The 23,183-nt window shown below is 64.9% G+C and overlaps 1 protein-coding gene across 1 annotated transcript; it reads left to right on the top strand.

The window, feature by feature from the left end:
• Positions 1-262: 262 nt before the first annotated feature.
• RNH1 (ribonuclease/angiogenin inhibitor 1) lies at positions 263-20,315 on the top strand. Its single transcript, XM_054171527.1, has 10 exons — positions 263-365; positions 6,420-6,525; positions 8,208-8,378; positions 10,132-10,302; positions 12,350-12,520; positions 14,272-14,442; positions 15,705-15,875; positions 16,603-16,773; positions 18,770-18,940; positions 20,208-20,315. The coding sequence occupies exons 2-10, from the start codon at positions 6,440-6,442 to the stop codon at positions 20,293-20,295; spliced, it is 1,371 nt and encodes a 456-aa protein (XP_054027502.1). The 5' UTR covers positions 263-365; positions 6,420-6,439; the 3' UTR covers positions 20,296-20,315.
• The last annotated feature ends 2,868 nt before the right edge of the window (positions 20,316-23,183 follow it).

The raw sequence follows: 23,183 nt of genomic DNA, 5'->3' as shown, positions 1-23,183 counted from the left end.
GCCCAGGCAGGACAGGCTTTGCATGAGGAACAGAGAAACTCGGCAGGCTCCATCCTCTCTACCCACACTTTAACGCGGGGGTGGCCTCGGTTTTGGATGGACACTTAACTATTCCCTTGCTCCGTCCTAAAACCTGGCGAGCGGCTACAGGAGCAGGGGCAAGGAGTTAAACCCAGCACCATCAGGGGTCGTGGGACGTTTTCATCGACACTAAGCCAGGCTCAGAGAGTCCCTGAAGGGGAAAACAACCCCGGCAGCTCTCCCTCTAGCAGGCAGCATGTGTACAGCAGCAGAGGTTGCGTGGTAACGGCAGCAGGAAGGCTCAGCCCTGCCCTGGCTCCCCGCAGAGCGCCGAGCAGCGCGGGGTAGGTACCAGCGAGCCGGCCGCGCTCCGTGCTCCGTGCTCCGGCGCTTCCCCTTCGCCCAGCGGGGCCGAGCCTGCCCGGGGCTGCTCGGTAGGAAGGGCGGGGTGGGCTCGGTCGGGCGGGTGTGCGAGCCGGGGGGGAACGGGATGGGGCGTTTGGAGGAGGAAGAACTCGGGGGGTGGGGGGGAAAGAAGGGAAGGTTTGGGAGGGGGAGGAGGGGAGGCGACTCGGTGTGGTGCCTGGAAAGCGCTCGGCAGCCCCGAAGCTTTCTTCGCTCTGCCCTGTGAAAGTCCGAAGGAGCTTTTAGCGAGCCCAAAAGTACTGGGAGACAATGGGGGGAGGCTGGGAGTAGCCGGCAGCCGCAGGGGGAAGCCAGCCGAGCGATGACGAATCCCTTCCAGCGCCGCGGGACGGGCGCTCGGGCACGGCGCCGGGCAGCGGGGGCGGCCGGCTGCCACGGCGCGGGGCGGGGGCCGGGGGCGCGGCAGCGGCGAGGGTCCGAGGCGCGCTCGGAGGGCTCGGTTTGAACCGGCCCGGAGAGGCCTTTGTGCCGGCTCGGAGCGGCTGGCTGCGCCTCAACGTGTTGCGCCCGGGGAGATGAGTCATGGGCAGCGCTGGCGAGGCCGGCGGCGTGGGCACGGAGCGGCAGAGAGCACAGGCGAGGCTGGGCTGGCAGGGACGTTTCAGGCTCCCCTAGTCCCACTCGGCTGCACTCGGCAGGGACAACTTCGAGCAGTTTGCTGGCCGAACAACCTTGGCCAGAGGTTGGGCATCTCCCACCTCAGTGGACAGCACCCCAGGGTCCCGTACGCAGCCGCCTGGCAAGCTGGAGGTCAGGCAGACCCCCGAGGGATGGAGTTTTGTTGGTGGCGTTCCTAGTTTAAACATCCCAGGGGAAGTTGTAGGTGGGTCCTGTCTTCCCTGGTCAAGCATTCGCTGCTCTTGCCTCTTCCCCGGGTGAGCTGCATGTGTCCTCAGCAAGCTCCGTGGTCCCCCGTGGGGCAGATCCTGTCCTCCCAGCCCGGTGGGACACGTCCCCATTTAACTTGGATCCTCCTATCCCTTGTGCATCCCTTGCTACTGCCAGTTCCCCCTCTCCAGACCTGTATCCCACGGCTCCTGCTCTGAGGGATGGTTGGGGTGGGTGGGACAAGGGGGCAACAGGAAGGGGGGGAAAGGGAAAGGGAGGAAAAAGAGAAGGAAAAGAGGGAAGTGGGGAGAAGATGAAAAAGGGGAGAAATAAAGAGGAGGGAAAGGAAGGCAACAAGAAGGGGGAAAGGGAGGAAAAAGAGGGCAAAAGAGGGAAGAGGAAAAGAAGGGAGAAAGGGGAAGGGAAAAGAAGGGAGAAAGGGGAAAGGAAAAGAAGGGAGAAAGGGGAAAGGAAAAGAGGGAAGCAGGCAGAGTAAAGGAAAAAGGGAAGGGGGAGAGAAAGGGGAGGAAAATGGAAGGGGGAGAGAAAGGGGGGGGAAAGGGAAGAGAAAGGGAAAATCTCAGGGAAAACAGGGGAAGTGGACAGGAGGAAAAGGAGACAAGTGGCAAAGCACCGGAAAAAGAAGGAAGTGGGAGGCAAGAAGGGGAAAAGAGGAAAATAAGGAAGTGAGGGAAACAGTGGGAAAAAGAGGGAAGAGGATATGGAGGAAACAGATGACTGGGGAAGGGAAAGGGAAGAAAAAAGTGGGAAAAGAGAGGAAAGGGAAAACCAAGGGAGGACAAAAAATGCAAAGAGGGAAATAGGGATAGGAAGGTAGGGAAAGGGCTGGGGGGAAAGGGAAGCAGAAAGAAGTCTGGAACAGAGAAGAAAAGGAAAAGTAAGAAAGAGAGAGGAAAGGGAAAAAGTGACAGGAAAAGGGGAGAGAGAGGGGAGAGAGGGGGGAGAGAGGGGAGAGAGGGGAGAGAGAGGGGAGAGAGGAGAGAGAGGGGAGAGAGGGGAGAGAGGAGAGAGAGGAGAGAGAGGAGAGAGAGGGGAGAGGGGGGAGAGAGGGGAGGGGGGGGAGAGAGGGGAGGGGGGGGAGAGGGGGGAGAGGGGGGAGAGGGGGGAGAGGGGGGAGAGGGGGGAGAGGGGGAGAGGGGAGAGAGGGGGAGAGGGGAGGGGAGAGAGGGGGAGAGAGGAAGAAAAGGGGAGAAAAAGGAGAAAAGGAGTTAAAAAACAAGGAGGGGGGAGGGAGAGGAGGGAAGCGGAAGAGGGAAGGGGCCAGATCCTGCCCTTCCCGCGGGGAGGAGACAGGGCGGGGAAGGAGCGGGGCGGGCCGGGGGCGGCGGCGGCTGCGCGGTGGCGGCGGCAGGCGGAGCGCGGTACGAGCGGCGGGCACGGCGGGGGGGGAGCCCGGCCCGTTCCGGCCCCAGCAGCGCTGCAGGGGACTGGGGGCAAGAAGGGGGAACTGGGTGGGCAGCGGGCACCGGGAGAGGAACGGCAGCCGGGGCGTGGGGAGCACCGGGGCCGGTGCCCCCGAAACAGGACTGTCCCTCAGCTTGCAGGAGGCTGCGGGGCTGGGGGCGTGGAGGAGGAACCCTCTGGGGGTCAGAGGGAGGTGAAAGAGGGCAAAATGCATGGGCAGCATGGGCAGCGCTTTGCTGAGTGATGCAACTGGTGCCTATGCCCCCTTGCCACTTGCTCCTGCTGGTTTGGTTGGCACTGGCTGCTCTCCCCCTGGTCGCTGCTGGTTTGGTTGGCACTGGCTGCTCTCCCCCTGGTCGCTGCTGGTTTGGTTGGCACTGGCTGCTCTCCCCCTGGTCGCTGCTGGTTTGGGTTGGCACTGGCTGCTCTCCCCCTGGTCGCTGCTGGTTTGGTTGGCACTGGCTGCTCTCCCCCCTGGTCGCTGCTGGTTTGGGTTGGCACTGGCTGCTCTCCCCCTGGTCGCTGCTGGTTTGGGTTGGCACTGGCTGCTCTCCCCCTGGTCGCTGCTGGTTTGGTTGGCGCTGGCTGCTCTCCCCCTGGTCGCTGCTGGTTTGGGTTGGCACTGGCTGCTCTCCCCCTGGTCGCTGCTGGTTTGGGTTGGCACTGGCTGCTCTCCCCCTGGTCGCTGCTGGTTTGGGTTGGCACTGGCTGCTCTCCCCCTGGTCGCTGCTGGTTTGGGTTGGCACTGGCTGCTCTCCCCCTGGTCGCTGCTGGTTTGGGTTGGCACTGGCTGCTCTCCCCCTGGTCGCTGCTGGTTTGGGTTGGCACTGGCTGCTCTCCCCCTGGTCGCTGCTGGTTTGGTTGGCACTGGCTGCTCTCCCCCTGGTCGCTGCTGGTTTGGTTGGCACTGGCTGCTCTCCCCCTGGTTGCTGCTGGTTTGGTTGGCACTGGCTGCTCTCCCCCTGGTTGCTGCTGGTTTGGTTGGCACTGGCTGCTCTCCCCCTGGTCGCTGCTGGTTTGGTTGGCACTGGCTGCTCTCCCCCTGGTTGCTGCTGGTTTGGTTGGCACTGCTTGGTAACACTGTGGAACTCCAGCCCCTCTGCAGCTGGGCTGTGATGGGAACCCACCAAGGATGAGCTCCTGACTTCCAGCAGCACTTTGCTTTGGGCTTGGGAGGGCAGAGGCCGAGGAGGTGCCTGAGCGGTGCCAGCCTGAGCTCTGCCAGCTCTGTGTCCTGCTTCCCTCCCTGTGTGCCAGGGGTTCATCCTCAGCCCCTCTCTCCTCCTGTGTCCTTCCTTTTCCTGAGCTGGCTGAGGGGCTCGTGGTGGATGAATCCTGCTGTGTGCCCTGATGCTGAGCCCAGCGCTGTGCAGGGCCTCTTTGGGCCGGGCTGGATGGCAGCCGCTGAGGAGCTGCAGGCAGTGAGGGCTGCTGGGCTGCTCCCATTCCTGCCGGGATAGCTCAGGAGATTCTTTCAGTACAAACTGAAGTCTGAGTCACGGCAGAGCTGAGACACAGCCTGGGCTTTGTCCCCAGCTGGAGGGCTGCCTTTAGCACCGGCCCCTGCGGCTCTGCCCAGAGCTCAGCCTCCCTGCTTGCCGTGCTGCTGGCTGTGGTCAGCTGGAGCTGCTCTGCCAGGGGCTCTCTTTGCAGCAGGCTGCAAATGCAGCTTGGCTGCACAAGAAGATAATCCCTGCTTACCAACCTCTCTGGGCTTGGCCTCCCCAGCCAGGGTGACCTTCAGAGCTTGGATGGCAAACCCTGGAGGGACACCTCTCCAGCCTGCCCAGGATCCACCTCTTTAGCCTGCAGAAGAGGAGGCTCAGGGGAGACCTCATTGCTCTCCCCAACTACCTGAAGGGAGGTTGTAGCCAGGTGGGGCCTGGTCTCTTCTCCCAGGCAACCAGCACCAGAACAAGAGGACACAGGCTCAAGCTGTGCCAGGGGAGGTTTAGGCTTGGTTGTAGCAGACCGAGATTGCCTTTGGGATGTGCTGCCCAGGTTGGTGGGCAGTGGGGTGGGGTCAGTGGGCTGGAGGTGTTTAGGAAGAGCCTGGATGAGGCACTTGGTGCCATGGTCTGGTTGGTTAGTTAGGGTTGGGTGGTTGCTTGGACTTGATGACCTTGGAGGTCTCTTCCACCCTGTCTGATTCTGTGACTCTGAGATGCATTCCCAGCAGGATGCTTGACCTGAGCCCAGGCAGTCCTGGTGCTCATCCTCCTCACTCACCCTCCTGCTCTTAAAAATGCATAAACTGTAAGCGTGGCTGCAGTCAGTCAGGGACTGGCTCAGGTTAGGAGGGACCTCAGAGGTCATCTACTCCAAGCCCCTGCCATGGGCAGGGACCCCTCCCACCAGCACAGGCTGCTCAGGGCCTCATCCAGCCTGGCCCTGAGCACCTCCAGGCAGGAGGCAGCCACAGCCTCCCTGGGCAGCCTGTGCCAGAGTCTCCCCAGCCTCACACTGAACAACTTCTTCCTCAGCTCCACTCTAACCCTGCTCTGCCTCTGCTTTGTGGTGGGTTGAAAATTCCCCCCCAGCATTGAATTGCCAGAGCAGCTCAGCTGGAAGCAACTGGAGCTGCATGTACAAGCTGCACTGCACTCTGCAGTGCCATGCAGTGAGTGTGCACACAGCAAGCAGCATTCCCACACCTGTGCCAGCATTTCCAGTGTGTAAACAGCACAAGAACCCTGCTGGACAAAACCAGGGGGCTAAGGATAGCTTCCCCACGCCCTTCCCTCTGCCCCCCTGTACACAAGGGACAAGAGGCAGAGCAGAGTGGTTTGTTAATCCTCAGCCCCAGCAAGGACTCACTGAAGGTCAGCAAAGGCAGCAGGAGCACAGGTGAGCATCTGCTGGAGCAAGGAGGCCACAAGGGAGAGAGTTTTGTGGCAGGTGCCTGTCCCATGGGGTTGTTCAGAGCTCATCATTAGAGCTTTTTACACCCAGTGCTGATTTGTTTACCTTCTACCACTTTCTGTTCAAGATCTGTGGAAAATTTTCCAGGCACAGCCTGAAACTACCACAAGCTCCAAACCCTTCCCCCTGGGCCTGGCTCCAGACCCCCTCAGCAGAAGTCTCTCTGCAGCCTTCCTGCAGGATCCCTTCAGGTGCTGGCAGCAGCTCTGAGGTGCCCCTGGAGCCTTCTCCTCTGCAGGCTGCACAGCCCCAGCTCCCTCAGCCTGTGCTCCCAGCAGAGCTGCTGCAGCCCTTGTGGCCTCTGGTCCCTCAGGTGTGGCTCAGTGGTGTGGCAGTGAGCAGCAGCAGTGCCTCCAGAAGCTCACTCTGGTTGAGCTGCCTTGCAGAGAGTGACACAGTGACAGGATGCCAGGGGCTGGAAGGAACCTCTGGAGATCACTGAGCCCAAGCCCCCTGCCAGAGCAGGGGCAGCATCACCTAGAGCAGGTCACACAGGAGCACATCCAGGAGGGTCTGGGATGTCTCCAGAGCACTTTCCTCTTGCAGGAGCAGCCCTCAGGCACCAAGCTCTTTCCATACCCAGCAGAGGTGGCCTTGCCAGGCCAGACAGAACCACTCCCTGGGTGCTGGCTTCTGCTGGTGCTGGCAGCAGGCAGCTGGTGGAAGAGCACTGCCTGTCCCCTCCCCGTGGTGGAGCCCAGAGCTGAGGGGGAGGGGAGGGGGCATCAGAATTGTTGCTTCTCAGTCAGTGGCCAAAACAACCCACTCTGATTATTCAATTTTGCTCTCCTTTTCAGGTCTTAGCTCAGCTGTCAGAATGGAGCTGGACATCCAGTGTGAGGAGATGAGCCCAGCCAGATGGGCTGAGCTTCTGTCCACCATGAAATCCTGCAAAGCCATCAGGTGCTAACCACTGCTGTGTGCTCCCCACTCACCAGCAACTCTTTGGGATTCCCTCCTGTGTCTTCCAGCTGCAGAACCTTTGGCTTCTGATGTAGAAGTTGCAGAGGAACAGAAATCATAGAACCCCAGAGCTGGCAGGGCTGGAAGAAACCCCAAGGCTCAGCCAGCCCCAACCCCCTGCCATGGGCAGGGACACCTCACACCACAGCAGGTTGCTCACAGCCACCTCCAGCCTGGCTGCAAACACCTCCAGGCAGGAGGCTTCCACCACCTCCCTGGGCAGCCTGTGCCAGGCTCTCACCACCCTCCTGGGCAGCAACTTCTTCCTCACAGCCAATCTCAATCTCCCCACTTCTAGTCCTGCTCCATCCCCCCCAGGCCTGTCCCTCCCAACCACACCTGGCTCCAGCCTCCTTCCAGGTGGTTGCAGAGAGCAGCTGCTGGTTGGTGCTGAGCACCAAGCACAAGTGACCAGGCAAATTCTGGCACTCCTAGCTGTGTCTGTAGGCTTCTTCATGACTCCTTCCTCCTGCTCCAGGCCTCTTCAGCTTCCCTGCACACCACATGCCTCTCCTGGGCTCCTGATCCTTTCCTTGACTCTCCTTCCAGCTCTACTCCCCAGCATGTGTGGTGGGAGAAGCCACAGCCACCCTGCAGGCTGGCAGAGAGCTGGAGCAGAGCAGCAGGAGTCAGCCAGCCCAGCCCAGCCTGCTGGCTGGAGACCCAGGCTGGCTGCTCTGGGTGCAGAACCAGTGCCACAGCCTCTGAGCTGCCCTCTGCTTATCTGTGGCTTCAGACATCACAGATTCATAGAGTGGGTTGGGAGCTCAAAGCTCAGCCAGTTCCAACCCCCTGCCATGGGCAGGGACACCTCCCACCAGCACAGGCTGCTCAGGGCCTCATCCAGCCTGGCCCTGAACACCTCCAGGCAGGAGGCAGCCACAGCCTCCCTGGGCAGCCTGTGCCAGAGTCTCCCCAGCCTCCCTGAGAGACTGAGGGAGTTTGGTGCTGTCAGTGCTTAACTGAAGCTACATCCTCCAGCTGAAGCCCTGCCAAGGAGGGGTGACTTGAGCCATGTGCAGCACAGAGCACGTGTGTGGCTGGGGGAGCTGGAAGCCCCTCCTGTGCCCCAGCCCTGCAGAGGCAGCATGGTCATGGTTTGGGCCATGCAGGACCCAACAAGCCATGGACCTGCTCATGGAGGTATCCCTGGGGCTGCAGAGGAGTACACCCCCAGCCTTGCTTTGATGGGGAATCCCAGAACCAGAGCTGTGTGGGTTGGAAAAGGCCTCTGAGCTCACCCAGACCAACACCAGCCCAGCCCCACCATGGACACCAAACCCTGGCCCCAGCTGCCATGGCCACAGGAACCCCTCCAGCCATGGGGACTCCACCACCCCCCTGGGCAGCCTCTGCCAGGCCCTGACCACTCTGCCACCAAAGACATTTTTCCTCCTCTCCAACCCAAGCCTCCCCTGGCACAATTCCAGGCCAGTTCCTCTCCTCCTGTCCCCTGAGCCTGGGGAGCAGAGCCCAACCCCCAGCTCCCTGCAGGCTCCTCTCAGGGAGCTGCAGAGAGCAATGAGGTCTCCCTCAGCCTCCTCTGCTCCGGGAGGAGTAACAGGAGCCAGGAGTAACAGAGCAGCCCTGGGAGCTGAAGTGCTTCTTTCCTCCTCTTGCAGACTGGATGACTGCAACCTCTCCAGCAGTAGCTGCAAGGATCTCTCCTCCATCATCCATATGAATCCCTCCCTGACAGAGCTGAAGCTGAACAACAATGAGCTGGGAGATGCAGGCATTGAGTACCTCTGCAAAGGGCTGCTGAAGCCAAGCTGCAGCCTGCAGAAGTTATGGTAAGGCCACAGGGGTTGTGCTGCTCTGCCCTGCTCCTGCTCTGCTCTGTGCTGCTCTGAGCTCCATGCTGATCCCTCAGCAATCTGTGCTCAGCAGAAGCTAAAGGGTGGGGGGCAAGAGGCTGGGGCCAGGGACAGGCCAAGGGGCAGTGGGCACAAACTGGAACCCAGCAGGTTCTACCCAAACATGCTTGAGAAGCTCTATTGATCTGCAGACTGGGAGATTGCCTCCTTCTGGTGGGAGAGGTGACCCTGCTGAAGCCTTTGGCTGTCACAGGGAATTCCCCAGTTCAAACCTCTCCAGATGCTGAAGGATCAGCTTGGAAGGGACCTCTGGGGATCACCCAGTCCCACCCCTGCCCCAGCAGGGCACCCCCAGCACCCTGCCCAGCAGCACAATGCCCAGGGGGGGTTGGAGCTCTCCACCCCAGGAGACTCCACAACCTCTCTGGGCAGCCTGCTCCAGGCCTCCAGCAGCCTCACACCAAACAACTTTCTCCTCCTGCTCAGCTCCAACCTCCTGGCTGCCACTCTGTGCCCCTTGCTGTCCCTTGTGCTGTCCCTGGGCACCACTGAGCAGAGCCTGGCCCCAGCCTCTTGCCCCCCACAGCTCCTTTAGCTCTTGCTGAGCATTGCTCAGCTGCCCTCTGGGGCTGCTCTTCTGCAGGCTCTCAGCCCCAGGGCTCTCAGCCTTTGCTGCTCCCAGAGCTGCTCCAGGCCCCTCAGCAGCTCTGCAGCCTTCTCTGGACACTGCCAGTTAGTGCCCTGCATTTTTGACCTGGGGAGCCCAGAGCTGTACCCAGTGCTCCAGGGGTGGCCTCCCTAGGGCAGAGTAGAGGGAGAGGAGAACCTTCCTGCTGGCCACACTCTTCTTGCTGCCCCCCAGGGGATTGTTGGTATTGGGCAGTTCCAGTTCTGTAGCCACCCAATTGTCCACTTCTGGGGCTCTGGTGAGGTGCCTGAGGGAATAAAAGAGCAACCAAGGCCAAGTCAGGCCTCTGGTGCAGCATCCTCTGCTCCTCCAGAGGTGCTCTGTGGGTTGTTTCTAGAGGGTCAGCACAGCCTCACACAGGGCCAGGTCAGGAGAGACCCCAGGGCTCATCCCCAACCTGTCTGGGTGGTGGAGCAGCTGCAAGGAGCTGGCCCAGCACCCTGCCAGGCTGAGCCTGCCCCCTGCCCAGTGCAGGGCATCCACTGCTGCCCCTGGGAGATGATTCCAGTGCCCAGCTGTGCCCATGTGGAACATTTCCTCTGGAGCCCAATGGGAATGTGCCCAGCAGGGACTTGTCCCCAGCAGCCCTTGGCTGCCCCAGGGGACTCTGTCCCAAGGGAGTCTCCATCCTCCTGCAGCCACCCTTGGTGTCCTGCTCCATGCTGCTCCAGTCCCTTGCCAGTGGGCCTGGGGGTGCTGGGGGTGCAGCAGGGAGCCAGCCCCTGCTCAGTGGGCCTGGGGGTGCCGGGGGTGCAGCAGGGAGCCAGCCCCTGCTCAGTGGGCCTGGGGGTGCTGGGGGTGCAGCAGGGAGCCAGCCCCTGCTCAGTGGGCCTGGGGGTGCTGGGGGTGCAGCAGGGAGCCAGCCCCTGCTCAGTGGGCCTGGGGGTGCTGGGGGTGCAGCAGGGAGCCAGCCCCTGCTCAGGCATCTCCCTGCCAGGGTTTGCTTTGGAAGCTCAGAGCTCAGCAGAAGCAGCTCTCTGGAGGCTCTCTCCCCTCAGGGCAGTGGTGCCTGTGCCTCACCCTGGTTGCCTCTCTCCTCAGGCTGCAGAACTGCAACCTGACCAGTGCCAGCTGCGAGACCCTGTGCTCCCTGCTCTGCGCCCAGCCGGCCCTCACCGAGCTCCACGTGGGGGACAACAAGCTGGGCACAGCTGGGGTGAAGGTGCTGTGCCAGGGCATCCTCAACCCCCACTGCAAGCTGCAGAAGCTGCAGTAAGTACTCACTGGGCTCTTGGGGCCAGGCAGCCAGGCCATGCTTATAGAATGGGTGGGGAAGGACCTCTGAGCTCACCCAGTCCCACACCAGCCCAGCCCCACCATGGGCACCAAGCCCTGGCCCCAGGGGCCATGGCCACAGGAACCCCTCCAGCCATGGGGACTCCACCACCCCCCTGGGCAGCCTCTGCCAGGCCCTGACCACTCTGCCACCAAAGACATTTTCCCTCCTCTCCAACCCAAGCCTCCCCTGGCACAATTCCAGGCCAGTTCCTCTCCTTCTGTCCCCTGAGCCTGGGGAGCAGAGCCCAAGCCCAGCTCCCTGCAGCCTCCTCTCAGGGAGCTGCAGAGAGCAATGAGGTCTCCCTCAGCCTCCTCTGCTCCAGGCTGAACCCCCCCAGCTCCCTCAGCTGCTGCTCCCCAGCCCTGCTCTCCAGACCCTTCCCCAGCTCCATTGCCCTTCCCTGGCCCTGCTCCAGCCCTCAAAGTCCTTCTGGGAGTGAGGAGCCCAGAGCTGAGCCCAGCCCTCAAGCTGTGCCCTCCCCAGTGCCCAGCCCAGGGGCACCATCCCTGCCCTGCCCCTGCTGCCCACAGCATTGCTGCTCCAGGCCAGGCTGCTGCTGCCCTTCTTGCCCCCTGGGCACTGCTGGCTCATCTCCAGCTGCTGGCACCCAGCACCCCCAGGGCCTTTCCTGCTGGGCAGTTTGCAGCCACTCTGCCCCCAGCCTGGAGCCTTCCTGGGGTTGCTGTGACTGAGGTGCAGGACCCAGCCCTTGGCCTCGTTGAACCTCATCCCATTGGCCTCAGCCATGGCTCCAGCCTGGCCAGGGCCCTCTGCAGAGCCTCCCTGCCCTGCAGCAGCTCCCCACAGCCACCCAGCTTGGTGTCATCTGCATTATTCTGCCCTTCTGGCTTTCCCTTGAGACAAGCAGGAGCTGTGTTGCCAGCTGTGGTCATTCTTCCTGTTTGTCCTGAGCCTGTGCCACACTTACTGATGCTGGCAGCTCTGGAGGCCTTGTAGGAGCTGGGAGTCTGTTCCCATAGACTTTGCTGTGCCCTCTGACAGTGGTGGCTGCTCACAGAGGACCTCTCAGGCACCCAGGGGAGGTCTGACTCTGCTGCACCTGGATCATTGGTGTATGGCTGAGCAGGCCCCAGGTCTGTCCACAGCTCTCAGCTCCTGTCACAGATTCAGAGATTGGTTTGGGCTGCAGGGGAGCTCATCCAGCTCACCCAGCCTGGCCTTCAACACCTCCAGGCAGTGTGGGCTTGCCAGGGTGCCCTGGGCTCTAGTTTGAGAAGTGACTCTTCCTGGAGGCACAGGGAGATGCTGTCCAGCTTCTGGTGGCTCTCTCTGTGTCCATGCACTGCTGGCCTCAACTCATCACACAATCCCAAACTGGTTTGGGTTGGAAGGGATCATCAGAGCTCCTCCAGTCCAACTACTGCTACAGGGATCTGCTGCAGAGAGTCCAAAGGAGGCTGCAAGGATGCTGCAGGGACTGCAGCACTGCCTGGGGAGGAGAGGCAGAGAGCCCTGCGGCTGTTCAGTCTGGAGAGGAGAAGGCTGAGAGGGATCTGATCAATGCCTGTCAGTAGCTAAGGGCTGGGGGTCAGGAGGGAGGGGACAGGGCCAGGCTCTGCTCACTGTGCCCTGGGATAGGACAAGGAGCAGTGGATGGAAACTGCAGCACAGGAGGTTCCACCTCAGCATGAGGAGGAACTTCTGCACTGGGAGGCTCCCAGAGGCCTGGAGCAGGCTGCCCAGAGAGGTTGTGGAGTCTCCTGCTCTGGAGCCTTCCCAGCCCTGTCTGGATGTGCTCTGTGTGACCTGGGCTGGGTTCTGTGCCCCTGCTCTGGACTGGAAGAGCTCCAGAGACCCTTCCCACCCCTGGCATCCTGTGAGCTGTGATCCCTGCAGCTAGGGCAGGTTGCTGTCTCTGTCAGCTGAGGGTCTGTGCCCTGGCAGAGAGCTGCTGGCTGGCTGCTGGGGGGGCTGTGGGGAGGGGGTTTGGCCTGTGCCTGGCCTCTGTGCTTCCTGCAGGCTGGAATACTGCGAGCTGACAGCCGACGTCGTGGAGGCGCTGAACGCCGCGCTGCACAGCAAGCCCAGCCTGAAGGAGCTGAGCCTCAGCAACAACACCCTGGGGGATGCAGCTGTGAAGCAGCTGTGCCAGGGGCTGGTGGAGGCAAGCTGCAACCTTGAGTTACTCCAGTAAGGAAGAGCTGCGGATCCCTGCCCGCGCCCGGGGCGGCAGCCGCTGCCGGCAGCGCCGGGGCTCCGGGGGCTCTGGGAGCTGCAGGGCAATGTCTGGAGCTCCCCACTTGGCTTCTGGGGGGCTCTGTTTGTGTGGGGGGGAGCTCAGCCCCGCTGCCAGGCTGAAAGCTGGGCTGGCAAGAGCAGCCCCCCGGGGCAGAGGAGCTCCAGCTCTTGGCCCTGCATCATCAGCCAGCTGAAAGTCTTCATTCAGGTCCCTGTTCTGCCTCAGAGCTCTGGCTCTGGCCTCTGCTGGGGGCAGAGCCTCTTGAAGGGGCTTGGGGGAATGAGGACATAGAAGCAGAGAACTGTTTTGGTTGGGAGAGAGCTCTGAGAGGGGGTCCAGCTCTCAGCCCAGCACCACCATGGCCATCAAGCCAGGTCCCAGAGTGCCACGGCCACACACCCCTCAGAGGCAGGATTCAGCCTGCCCTGCCCCTGTGCTTCACAGGGCTTGGCTGCCAAGGGCTGCCTAAGTGGTGCAGCCAAAAGTCCCTCTCAAGGATGATCTTGAGGAAGGAGTTGGCAGAAGCAATCCTTGCATGAAAGGTCACAGTGCCCTGCAGGCTGCTGGAGCCCAGGAGCAGTGTGTTGGCACATCCAGGGCATGGCCAGGACACCTCTGTCATCACACACACAGTGCCAGGTCAGGAGGGACCCCAGGGCTCATCCCCAACCTGTCTGGGTGGTGGAGCAGCTGCAAGGAGCTGGCCCAGCACCCTGCCAGGCTGAGCCTGCCCCCTGCCCAGTGCAGGGCATCCACTGCTGCCCCTGGGAGATGATTCCAGTGCCCAGCTGTGCCCATGTGGAACATTTCCTCTGGAGCCCAATGGGAATGTGCCCAGCAGGGACTTGTCCCCAGCAGCCCTTGGCTGCCCCAGGGGACTCTGTCCCAAGGGAGTCTCCATCCTCCTGCAGCCACCCTTGGTGTCCTGCTCCATGCTGCTGAGCTCTGCCCTGAGCCTTCTCTGCTCCAGGCTGATCAGAGCCAGCTCTCAGCCTCTCCTCACCTGGCAGAGAGCTTCCAGGCCTCTGAGCACTCTCCTGGCCCTTCTCTGGACACCTTCCAGCCTGTCCACAGCCTTTCTGTACAGCAGGGACCAAAACCACAGGCAGAGCTCTCTGAGCCTTGCAGGGACCAGCAGTACCCAGCTGAGCTGCTCTGGTTTGCAGCAGGGAGCCAGCCCCTGCTCTGTGGGCCTGGGGGTGCTGGGGGTGCAGCAGGGAGCCAGCCCCTGCTCTGTGGGCCTGGGGGTGCAGCAGGGAGCCAGCCCCTGCTCTGTGGGCCTGGGGGTGCAGCAGGGAGCCAGCCCCTGCTCTGTGGGCCTGGGGGTGCTGGGGGTGCAGCAGGGAGCCAGCCCCTGCTCAGTGGGCCTGGGGGTGCAGCAGGGAGCCAGCCCCTGCTCAGTGGGCCTGGGGGTGCTGGGGGTGCAGCAGGGAGCCAGCCCCTGCTCAGTGGGCCTGGGGATGCTGGGGGTGCAGCAGGGAGCCAGCCCCTGCTCAGTGGGCCTGGGGGCTGTGGGGGTGCAGCAGGGAGCCAGCCCCTGTTCAGTGGGCCTGGGGGTGCTGGGGGTGCAGCAGGGAGCCAGCCCCTGCTCAGTGGGCCTGGGGGTGCTGGGGGTGCAGCAGGGAGCCAGCCCCTGCTCAGTGGGCCTGGGGGCTGTGGGGGGTGCCTGTCAGAGCAGCTGCAGCTGTGCTTGCCCCTGCAGCCTGGAGAACTGTGGCATCACCAGCGAGAGCTGCAGGGAGATCAGTGCCCTGCTCTGCAGCAAGGCAGCCCTGCTCGACCTCTCCGTGGGGGACAACAAGATTGGAGACTCTGGGCTGGCCCTGCTCTGCCAGGGCCTGATGCATCCCAGCTGCAGGATACAGAAGCTCTGGTAAGGGCAGGCTGGTGCTGCTTGCAGGCTTTGGGGCTGCCTCTCCTCTCCTGCTGGTTTGTTCCTAAGGGAAAGGTAGCTCAGGTGCAGCACAAATGTCCCTGCTGCAGTCACAGAGGCACTGAGCTGGCAGGGCTGGCAGGGACCCCAAGGCTCAGCCAGCTCCAAGCCCCTGCCATGGGCAGGGACACCTCACACCACAGCAGGTTGCTCACAGCCACCTCCAGCCTGGCTGCAAACACCTCCAGGCAGGAGGCTTCCACCACCTCCCTGGGCAGCCTGTGCCAGGCTCTCACCACCCTCCTGGGCAGCAACTTCTTCCTCACAGCCAATCTCCATCTCCCCACTTCTAGTGCTGCTCCATCCCCCCCAGTCCTGTCCCTCCCTCACACCCCAGAGCAGAGGGGCAGGATCCTCTCCCTCCACCTCTGGCAATGCCCATTGCTGCCTTTTCTGTCCCAGGCCTGATTCCTGCCCCCCTCAGAGGTGTCCCAGACCCCTATCCCTCCCTGACCCCCTCCAAAGTCCCTCCCCAGATTGCTTGCAGCCCCCTGCAGCTCCTGGAAGGCCACCAGAAGGTCTCCTGGGAGCCTTCTCCTCTCCAGCCTGCACAACCCCAACTCTCTCAGGCTGTCTCCAGAGCAGAGCAGCTCCAGCCCTCTGCTCCTCCTCCTGGCCCTGCTCTGGACACCTTGCAGCCCCTCCAGAGCCTTCCTGGCACAGAGGCTCCAGAGCTGGCCCCAGAGCTGCAGCTGTGGTCTCAGCAGAGTGGAGCAGAGGGGCAGAATCCCCTCCCTGGCCCTGCTGGCCACACTTCTGCTGCTGCAGCCCAGGCTCTGCTTGGCTCTCTGGGCTGCCAGTGCTCCCTGCTGGCTCCTGCTGAGCTTCCCCTCCCCCAGCACCCCCAGGGCCTTTCCTTCAGGGCTGCTCTGCAGCCAGCCCCTGCCCAGCCTGCAGTGGTACTCTCAGAGCTGGGTGCAGGACACAGGAATGAGGCAGTGCACAGTGAAATGGTTTGGATCAGCCTCTGGGGAGAGGCTGAATGGAAATCGGTGCTGGCAGGGTCTTGGCTTCCCACGTTGTTCCCTGCCTGCTGGGCTTTGGGGGGCACAGGTGGAGCAGGGAGGGGGCAGCTGGGTGGGGGATGCATGGCTGAGGTTTGGGGGGGACAGGAGGGTGTGAGGTGCTGTGGGCAGCCATTCAGAGCGCTGCAGCAGGGCTCTGCTCTCTGATCTGTGTCCTGTGCTTTGTTCTGCCCTCAGGCTGTGGGACTGTGACCTCACAAGTGCCAGCTGTAAAGACCTCTCCAGGCTCATCAGCACCAAGGAGAGCCTGGCAGAGATCAGCCTGATAGACAACAACCTGAGGGACTCAGGCATGGAGATGCTGTGCCAGGCACTCAAGGATCCCAGATCCAAACTCCAGGAGCTGTGGTGAGCTGGGGCAGGTCTCAGCCTGCTGCCTTCTGTGGAGACCTCAGTGAGGAGGTGAAGTGAGGGCCATGGAGGTGATCAGAGGCTGCAGAGCCTCCCCTGTGGGGCCAGGCTGGGAGAGCTGGGGCTGTGCAGCCTGGAGGAGAGAAGGCTCCAGGGAGAGCTCAGAGCAGCCTTGCCTGAAGGGCTCTGGGGGCACTGGGAGTGCCAGGCTGAAGGGCTCCAGGAGAGCTGGGGAGGGACTCTGGCCAAGGGCTGGGAGTGCCAGGCTGAGGGACAATGGCTTTGAGCTGGGAGAGAGGAGACTGAGAGTGGAGAGGAGGAAGAAATGGTTGAGAGTGAGGCTGGGGAGACTCTGGCACAGGCTGCCCAGGGAGACTGTGGCTGCCTCCTGCCTGGAGGTGCTCAGTGCCAGGCTGGATGAGGCCCTGAGCAGCCTGTGCTGGGGGGAGGGGTCCCTGCCCATGGCAGGGGCTGGGGCTGGCTGGGCTCTGAGCTCCCTGCCAGCCCAGCCCTGCTGTGCTGCAGTGGTTGATGGGCTGGTGCCTTTCCCAGAGCAGGCCCTGGGGCAGACCCCCCACATGCAGAGTGGGAGGGGTGCTGCCTGGCCGGGGGGGGGGCAGGCAGGGGGGCAGGAGGCCCTTGGCTCCTCCCTGGCTGCTCTCTGGGGGCTCTGGTGGAGTGGGGGGCAGTGCCCCATCAGCCCCTTGTCTCCTTTGCCTTGCAGGGTGAGGGAGTGTGGGCTGACTGCTGCCTGCTGCAAGGCTCTCAGCTCAGCCCTCTGCACACACAAGCACCTGAAGGTCCTGCACATGGGGGAGAACAAGCTGGGAGACGCCGGTGTGGAGCTGCTCTGCCAGGGGCTGCTGCACCCCAGCTGCAGCCTCCAGGCCCTCTGGTGAGCTGCAGCCCCAGGCCCCAGCCCCTCCTGCTGGGGAGCCCTGCCCAGAGCAGCTGCAGGGGCAGGGGGTGCCAGCAGGAGCTCTGGGGGTGCCAGCAGGAGCTCTGGGGGTGCCAGCAGGAGCAGGAGGCCAGCTGGACTGTCCTGTCCAGCCCCATGCTGCTGGGGCTCCTGCTGCCTCCCCATTAAGGCAGCAAGCTCGGCGGTGCGGGGGCCGCGGCGTTGCTGGAGCTGCGGCGGTGCGGGGGCTGCAGCGGTGCTGGTGCTGCGGCGGTGCGGGGGCCGCGGCGGTGCTGGGGCCGCGGCGGTGCGGAGGCCGCGGCGGTGCGGAGGCCGAGGCGGTGCTGGGGCCGCGGCGGTGCTGGGGCCGCGGCGGTGCGGGGGCCGCGGCGGTGCGGGGGGCGCGGCGGTGCGGGGGCTGCAGCGGTGCGGAGGCCGCGGCGGTGCTGGGGCTGCGGCGGTGCTGGTGCTGCAGCGGTGCGGGGGCCGCGGCGGTGCGGGGGCCGCGGTGGTGCTGGGGCTGCGGCGGTGCTGGGGCTGCAGCGATGCTGGGGCTGCGGCGGTGCGGGGGCTGCGGCGGTGCGGGGGCTGCGGCGGTGCGGGGGCCGCGGCGGTGCTGGGGCTGCGGTGGTGCTGGGGCTGCAGCGATGCTGGGGCTGCGGCGGTGCGGGGGCTGCGGCGGTGCGGGGGCTGCGGCGGTGCTGGGGCTGCGGCGGTGCGGGGGCCGCGGCGGTGCTGGGGCCGCGGCTGTGCGGGCGGTGCAGGGGCCGCGGCGGTGCGGGGGCTGCGGCGGTGCTGGGGCTGCAGCGATGCTGGGGCTGCGGCGGTGCTGGGGCTGCGGCGGTGCTGGGGCTGCGGCGGTGCGGGGGCTGCGGCGGTGCGGGGCCGCGGCGGTGCTGGGGCTGCGGCGGTGCGGGGGCTGCGGCGGTGCTGGGGCTGCAGCGATGCTGGGGCTGCGGCGGTGCTGGGGCTGCGGCGGTGCTGGGGCTGCGGCGGTGCGGGGGCTGCGGCGGTGCTGGGGCCGCGGTGGTGCGGGGGCTGCGGCGGTGCTGGGGCTGCGGTGGTGCGGGGGCTGCGGTGGTGCGGGGGCCACGGCGGTGCTGGGGCCGCGGCGGTGCGGGGGCTGCGGCAGTGCGGGGGCTGCGGCGGTGCGGGGGCTGCGGCGGTGCGGGGGCTGCGGTGGTGCGGTGGTGCGGGGGCTGCGGTGGTGCTGGGGCTGCGGTGGTGCGGGGGCTGCGGCGGTGCTGGGGCCGCGGCGGTGCGGGGGCCGCGGCGGTGCGGTGGTGCGGGGGCTGCGGTGGTGCTGGGGCTGCGGTGGTGCGGGGGCCGCGGCGGTGCTGGGGCCGCGGCGGTGCGGGGGCTGCGGCGGTGCTGGGGCTGCGGCGGTGCGGGGGCTGCGGCGGTGCGGGGGCCGCAGCGGTGCTGGGGCTGCGGCGGTGCTGGGGCTGCGGCGGTGCTGGGGCTGCGGTGGTGCTGGGGCCGCGGCGGTGCTGGAGCTGCGGCGGTGCTGGGGCCGCGGCGGTGCGGGGGCCGCAGCGGTGCGGGGGCCGCGGCGGTGCTGGGGCCGCGGCGGTGCTGGGGCTGTGGCGGTGCTGGGGCCGCGGCGGTGCGGGGGCTGCGGTGGTGCTGGAGCTGTGGCGGTGCGGGGGCTGCGGCGGTGCGGGGGCTGCGGTGGTGCTGGGGCTGCGGCGGTGCGGGGGCTGCGGCGGTGCGGGGGCTGCGGTGGTGCGGGGGCTGTGGCGGTGCTGGGCACCGTGCCTGTGCCCTCCCCAGCCTGTGACAGCAGCTGGAGCCAGGCCCCTGCCCAGCAGCCCCGGGGGAGGGCCCTGGCCGCAGGTCTCCCCTGCAGGCGGGGGGTGCTTCCCTGCAGGTGTACCCAAGCAGGCTGGGCGCTGCCAGCCCACCCAGGCTCTCTGGCCCTCGCTGGGGCCGGGGCTCTCTGCTCCTGGGGCCGCTGTGTGCTGCCGTGCTGAGCTCCCCCTGCCCCCTGCAGGCTGGGGAACTGTGACCTGACCGCAGCCTGCTGCGCCAGCCTGGCCGCTGTCGTGGCCTCCAAGCAGTGCCTGACCGAGCTGGACCTCAGCTACAACTGCCTGGAAGATGAGGGTGTGAGGAAGCTCTGTGAGGCCCTCAGCAGCCCCAGCTGCAACCTGCAGCAGCTAATGTGAGTGGCTCCCAGCCTCTGCCTTGCCCTGGGCAGCTGCTGAGCTCCAGGGAGCTGGGGGAGGGCTGGCTGGGAATGGCAGCTGAGGGTGCCCCAGGGAGGGCTCCAGTGCCCCCTTCGGCCCTACCCCCCCGTCGGCCCTGCCCCCCCCCGTCGGCCCTGCCCCCCCTTCAGCCCTGCCCCCCCGTCGGCCCTGCCCCCCTTCGGCCCTGCCCCCACCTCGGCCCTGCCCCCACCTCGGCCCTGCCCCCGCGTCGGCCCTGCCCCCCCCTCGGCCCTGCCCCCCGTCGGCCCTGCCCCCCGCAGCCCTGCCCCCCACATCAATGCCCCCCTCAGCCCTGCCCCCCCCGGCCCTGCCCCCCTCGCAGCCCTGCCCCCCACATCAATGCCCCCCCTCAGCCCTGCCCCCCTTCAGCCCTGCCCCCCCGGCCCTGCCCCCCTCGCAGCCCTGCCCCCCACATCAATGCCCCCCCCTCAGCCCTGCCCCCCCCTCAGCCCTGCCCCCCCCATCAATGCCCCCCTCAGCCCTGCCCCCCCGCCGGCCCTGCCCCCCCGCAGCCCTGCCCCCCCGCCGGCCCTGCCCCCCCTTCAGCCCTGCCCCCCCTTCAGCCCTGCCCCCCCTTCAGCCCTGCCCCCCTCGCAGCCCTGCCCCCCACATCAATGCCCCCCTCGGCCCTGCCCCCCCTCAGCCCTGCCCCCCCTCAGCCCTGCCCCCCGCAGCCCTGCCCCCCTCAGCCCTGCCCCCGCCTCAGCCCTGCCCCCCCCTCAGCCCTGCCCCCCCGCAGCCCTGCCCCCCACATCAATGCCCCCCCCTCAGCCCTGCCCCCCCCTCAGCCCTGCCCCCCCGCAGCCCTGCCCCCCGCAGCCCTGCCCCCCACATCAATGCCCCCCTCAGCCCTGCCCCTCGCAGCCCTGCCCCCCGCAGCCCTGCCCCCCGCAGCCCTGCCCCCCACATCAATGCCCCCCTCAGCCCTGCCCCCCTCGCAGCCCTGCCCCCCCTCAGCCCTGCCCCCCGCAGCCCTGCCCCCCGCAGCCCTGCCCCCCGCAGCAGTGCCCCCTGCATGGCACCAGGCACTCCTTGTTGCCTCTGGCCTGGCTGCTCTGAGCTGCCCCAGCAGAGGTGGTGCTGGGCAGGGCCATTGCACCTCCTCAGACTGCTGCAGCAGAGGAGGCCCTCCCTGGGGCATCTCCTCCCAGCTGGGCACCTTGCTGCTGGTGGGAGGATGCTGTCTGACCCAGCCTGGTTCTGCTCTGTGCCTGGCTGCAGCTTGTATGACATTTACTGGAGCTCTGAAGTGGATGAGGAGCTGAGAGCCCTGGAGGAGTCCAAGCCCGAGGTGAAGATCATTTCCTGAGTGCTGGCTGCCTGCAGAGCGCTGTCCTCAGCTTCAGCTGAACTCTCCTGTCCCCACGTGGAGCTAATTAACTTAATAGAGCATTTGCTAGTACCAAAAAGGGTTGGGGATGGCCTGGGAGGGGCTGGGGGGGGCTGCTCAACCTGCTGAGCACCTTGGGATGTGCTGACCCCGAGGCTCCCGGGGGTGGTGGGCATTGTCCCTGCAGTGTTACTGTCCTGGCAATAAACAGTTCCTGGGCATCCTCTGGCAGTGAGTCTCTGCCCTTCAGCACCTCTCCAAGCCTGTGATCCCCTGGGCAGCCTTGAAGGAGAGCTGCTGGCCAAAGGCAGGAGCAGAGCTGCCCACGGGGGCTGTTGCCAGGCCTTCGGGGCAGCCTCTCCCAACAAACCCTGATCTGAAGGGAAGCTCTCCCTGGCCTGGCCCTAGGAGAGCTCTCAGAAGAGCAGTGGTGGCCAAGGCAGCAGAGGAAGGGATGAGCAGGTGGGCAGCTGCCTCCCTTCTAATGGCTGTCCCTTGGGAGAGCATTTTCCCCCCAGGCAAAGCTGCATTCCCTGCCTGGGAGGCAGCCCAGGGCTGGGCAGTTTGGCCACAGGGCTTCTGCAGCAGCTTCAGTAAAGTCTCTGCAAGTCATGAAAGGCTTTGGGGTTCTGCTTGGGAAGTGAGAAAGGAGAAGTGGCCACAGAGTGCCCTGAGCCACAGTCCTGCTGAGCCCTTGGCTGACAGAGACTCAGCTCAGGGAGGCTGGGAAGGGCCTGCAGGGTCCAGAGGCAGTAGAATCTCAGAGTGGGGCAGGTTGGAAGGGACCTTTAGAGAGCCTTTAGTCCCAGCCCCTTGCAGTCAGCAGGGACAGCCCCCACTGGGGCACACTGCTCAGAACCCCTTCAAGCCTGAACTCAGATATCTGCAGGGCTGGGGCCTCCAGCACCTCCCTGGGAACCTGCTCCTGGTTCCAGCCTCACAGTAAAGAGCTTCTTCCTAGTGGCCAACCTAAACCTCCCCAGCTGCAGTTCCAAACCACTGTTCCTCAGCCTGGCACTCCCAGCCCTTCTCCAAAGGCCCTCCCCAGCTCTCCTGCAGCCCTTCAGTACTGAGAGGTTGCCCTGAGGTCTCCTGCTCACTGTTCTTCCCCTCTCATAGGTTCACATAGGTTGGGCTGGAAGGGAGCTCAGAGCTCAGCCAGCCCCAGCCCCTGCCATGGGCAGGGACCCCTCCCCCCAGCACAGGCTGCTCAGGGCCTCATCCAGCCTGGTCCTGAACACCTCCAGGCAGGAGGCAGCCACAGCCTCCCTGGGCAGCCTGTGCCAGAGTCTCCCCAGCCTCACTCTCAACAATTTCTTCCTCCTCTCCACTCTCAATCTCCTCTCTCCCAGCTCAAAGCCATTGTTCCTCAGCCTGGCACTCCCAGCCCTTGGCCAGAGTCCCTCCCCAGCTCTCCTGGAGCCCTTCAGGCACTGCAAGGCTGCTCTGAGGTCTGTCTGGAGCCTTCTCTTCTGCAGGCTGCACAGCCCCAGCTCTCCCAGCCTGGCCCCAAGGGGAGCTGCTGCAGGCTCTGCTCCTTCAAGCTCAGCCAGGTTTGCTTTGGGGAGCTCCTGGCTGCAGCAGGCCAGGTGCAGCTCTGAGCTGAGGTTTCCAGCCAGCCTGGCAGATGTTCCTCTGGCTTCAGGGGGCACTGACTGGGATTCCTTGCCAGAGTTTTGCTTGCTCCAGGAGCATGCAGTGGTTACCCTCCTGGGACACCAAGGAACAAAGGTAGCTGTAAGTGTAGGAGGGAAAGCTGGCAGCACCTCAGAGGAGCAGTGCCAGACAGCTCCCATCCCACAGCAGCTCTCTTCCCAGGGCAGCCCCCTGGGGCTCTGCTCTCTTGCAGAGTCTGTCTGGGCAGCCAGCTTGCAGCTCACACACAATTCCCTGGGTTGGGAAAGCCCTTCAGGATCACTCCCTAGCCTGACCCTGACAAGAGCTTGACCAAACCATGGCCCTAACCCTGACATTAACCCCACTCTGGCACCCCTCCAGCCATGGGGACTCCACCACCCCCCTGGGCAGCCTCTGCCAGGCCCTGACCACTCTGCCACCAAAGACATTTTTCCTCCTCTCCAACCCAAGCCTCCCCTGGCACAACTCCAGGCCAGTTCCTCTCCTTCTGTGCCCTGAGCCTGGGGAGCAGAGCCCAAGCCCAGCTCCCTGCAGCCTCCTCTCAGGGAGCTGCAGAGAGCAAGGAGGTCTCCCTCAGCCTCCTCTGCTCCAGCCTCAACCCCCCCAGCTCCCTCAGCCCTCCTCTAGCCCAGGGGCTCCAGGCCCTTCTCCACCCTGGCTGCCCTGCTCTGCACAGGCTCCAGCCCCTCAGTGGCCTTCCTGCAGGGAGGGCCCAGAGCTGAGCACAGCCCTGCAGCTGTGGCCTCCCCAGTGCTGAGCACAGGGGGATGATCCCCTCCTGGCCCTGCTGCCCACCCTGCTTCTGACCCAAGCCAGGCTGCCATTGGCTTTCTTGGCCCCCTGGGCACCGCTGGCTCCTGCTCAGTGACTGCCACCCAACACCCCCAGGGCCCTCTCCCAGCTGCAGCGTTCCAACCACACCTCCCCGGCTCTGGAGGTGTTCAGGACCAGGCTGGATGAGGCCCTGGGCAGCCCGTGCTGGTGGGAGGGGTCCCTGCCCATGGTAGGGGGCTGGGGCTGGCTGAGCCCTGAGCTCCCTCCCAGCCCACTCTGTGACTCGCTGATCTGCAAGGAGCTGAACTCCTCACTCATCCATCCCAGCAGTTGCATCTTGAGCAGGAAGGTCCCAGGGTCCAGCTGACATTTGCAGGAGCAGCTGAGTGAAGATTCCTGTCCTCACAAGCAGTTTGTGGCCCAGCTAAGCCTGCTGCACCACAGCTGCTCTCCAG

This window comes from Dryobates pubescens, chromosome 22 (genome assembly GCF_014839835.1).
Source record: "Dryobates pubescens isolate bDryPub1 chromosome 22, bDryPub1.pri, whole genome shotgun sequence".
Classification (NCBI taxonomy): domain Eukaryota; kingdom Metazoa; phylum Chordata; class Aves; order Piciformes; family Picidae; genus Dryobates; species Dryobates pubescens.
This window is presented reverse-complemented; position numbering and strand designations above follow the sequence as displayed.

Bases quoted from the DNA above. Each gene is read 5' to 3' on its own strand.
- RNH1 (XM_054171527.1), top strand. From the start codon at position 6,440: ATGGAGCTGGACATCCAGTGTGAGGAGATGAGCCCAGCCAGATGGGCT. The intron at 8,379-10,131 runs GTAAGGCCACAG...CTCTCTCCTCAG, and splicing joins TGCAGCCTGCAGAAGTTATG to GCTGCAGAACTGCAACCTGA. The intron at 14,443-15,704 runs GTAAGGGCAGGC...TTCTGCCCTCAG, and splicing joins TGCAGGATACAGAAGCTCTG to GCTGTGGGACTGTGACCTCA.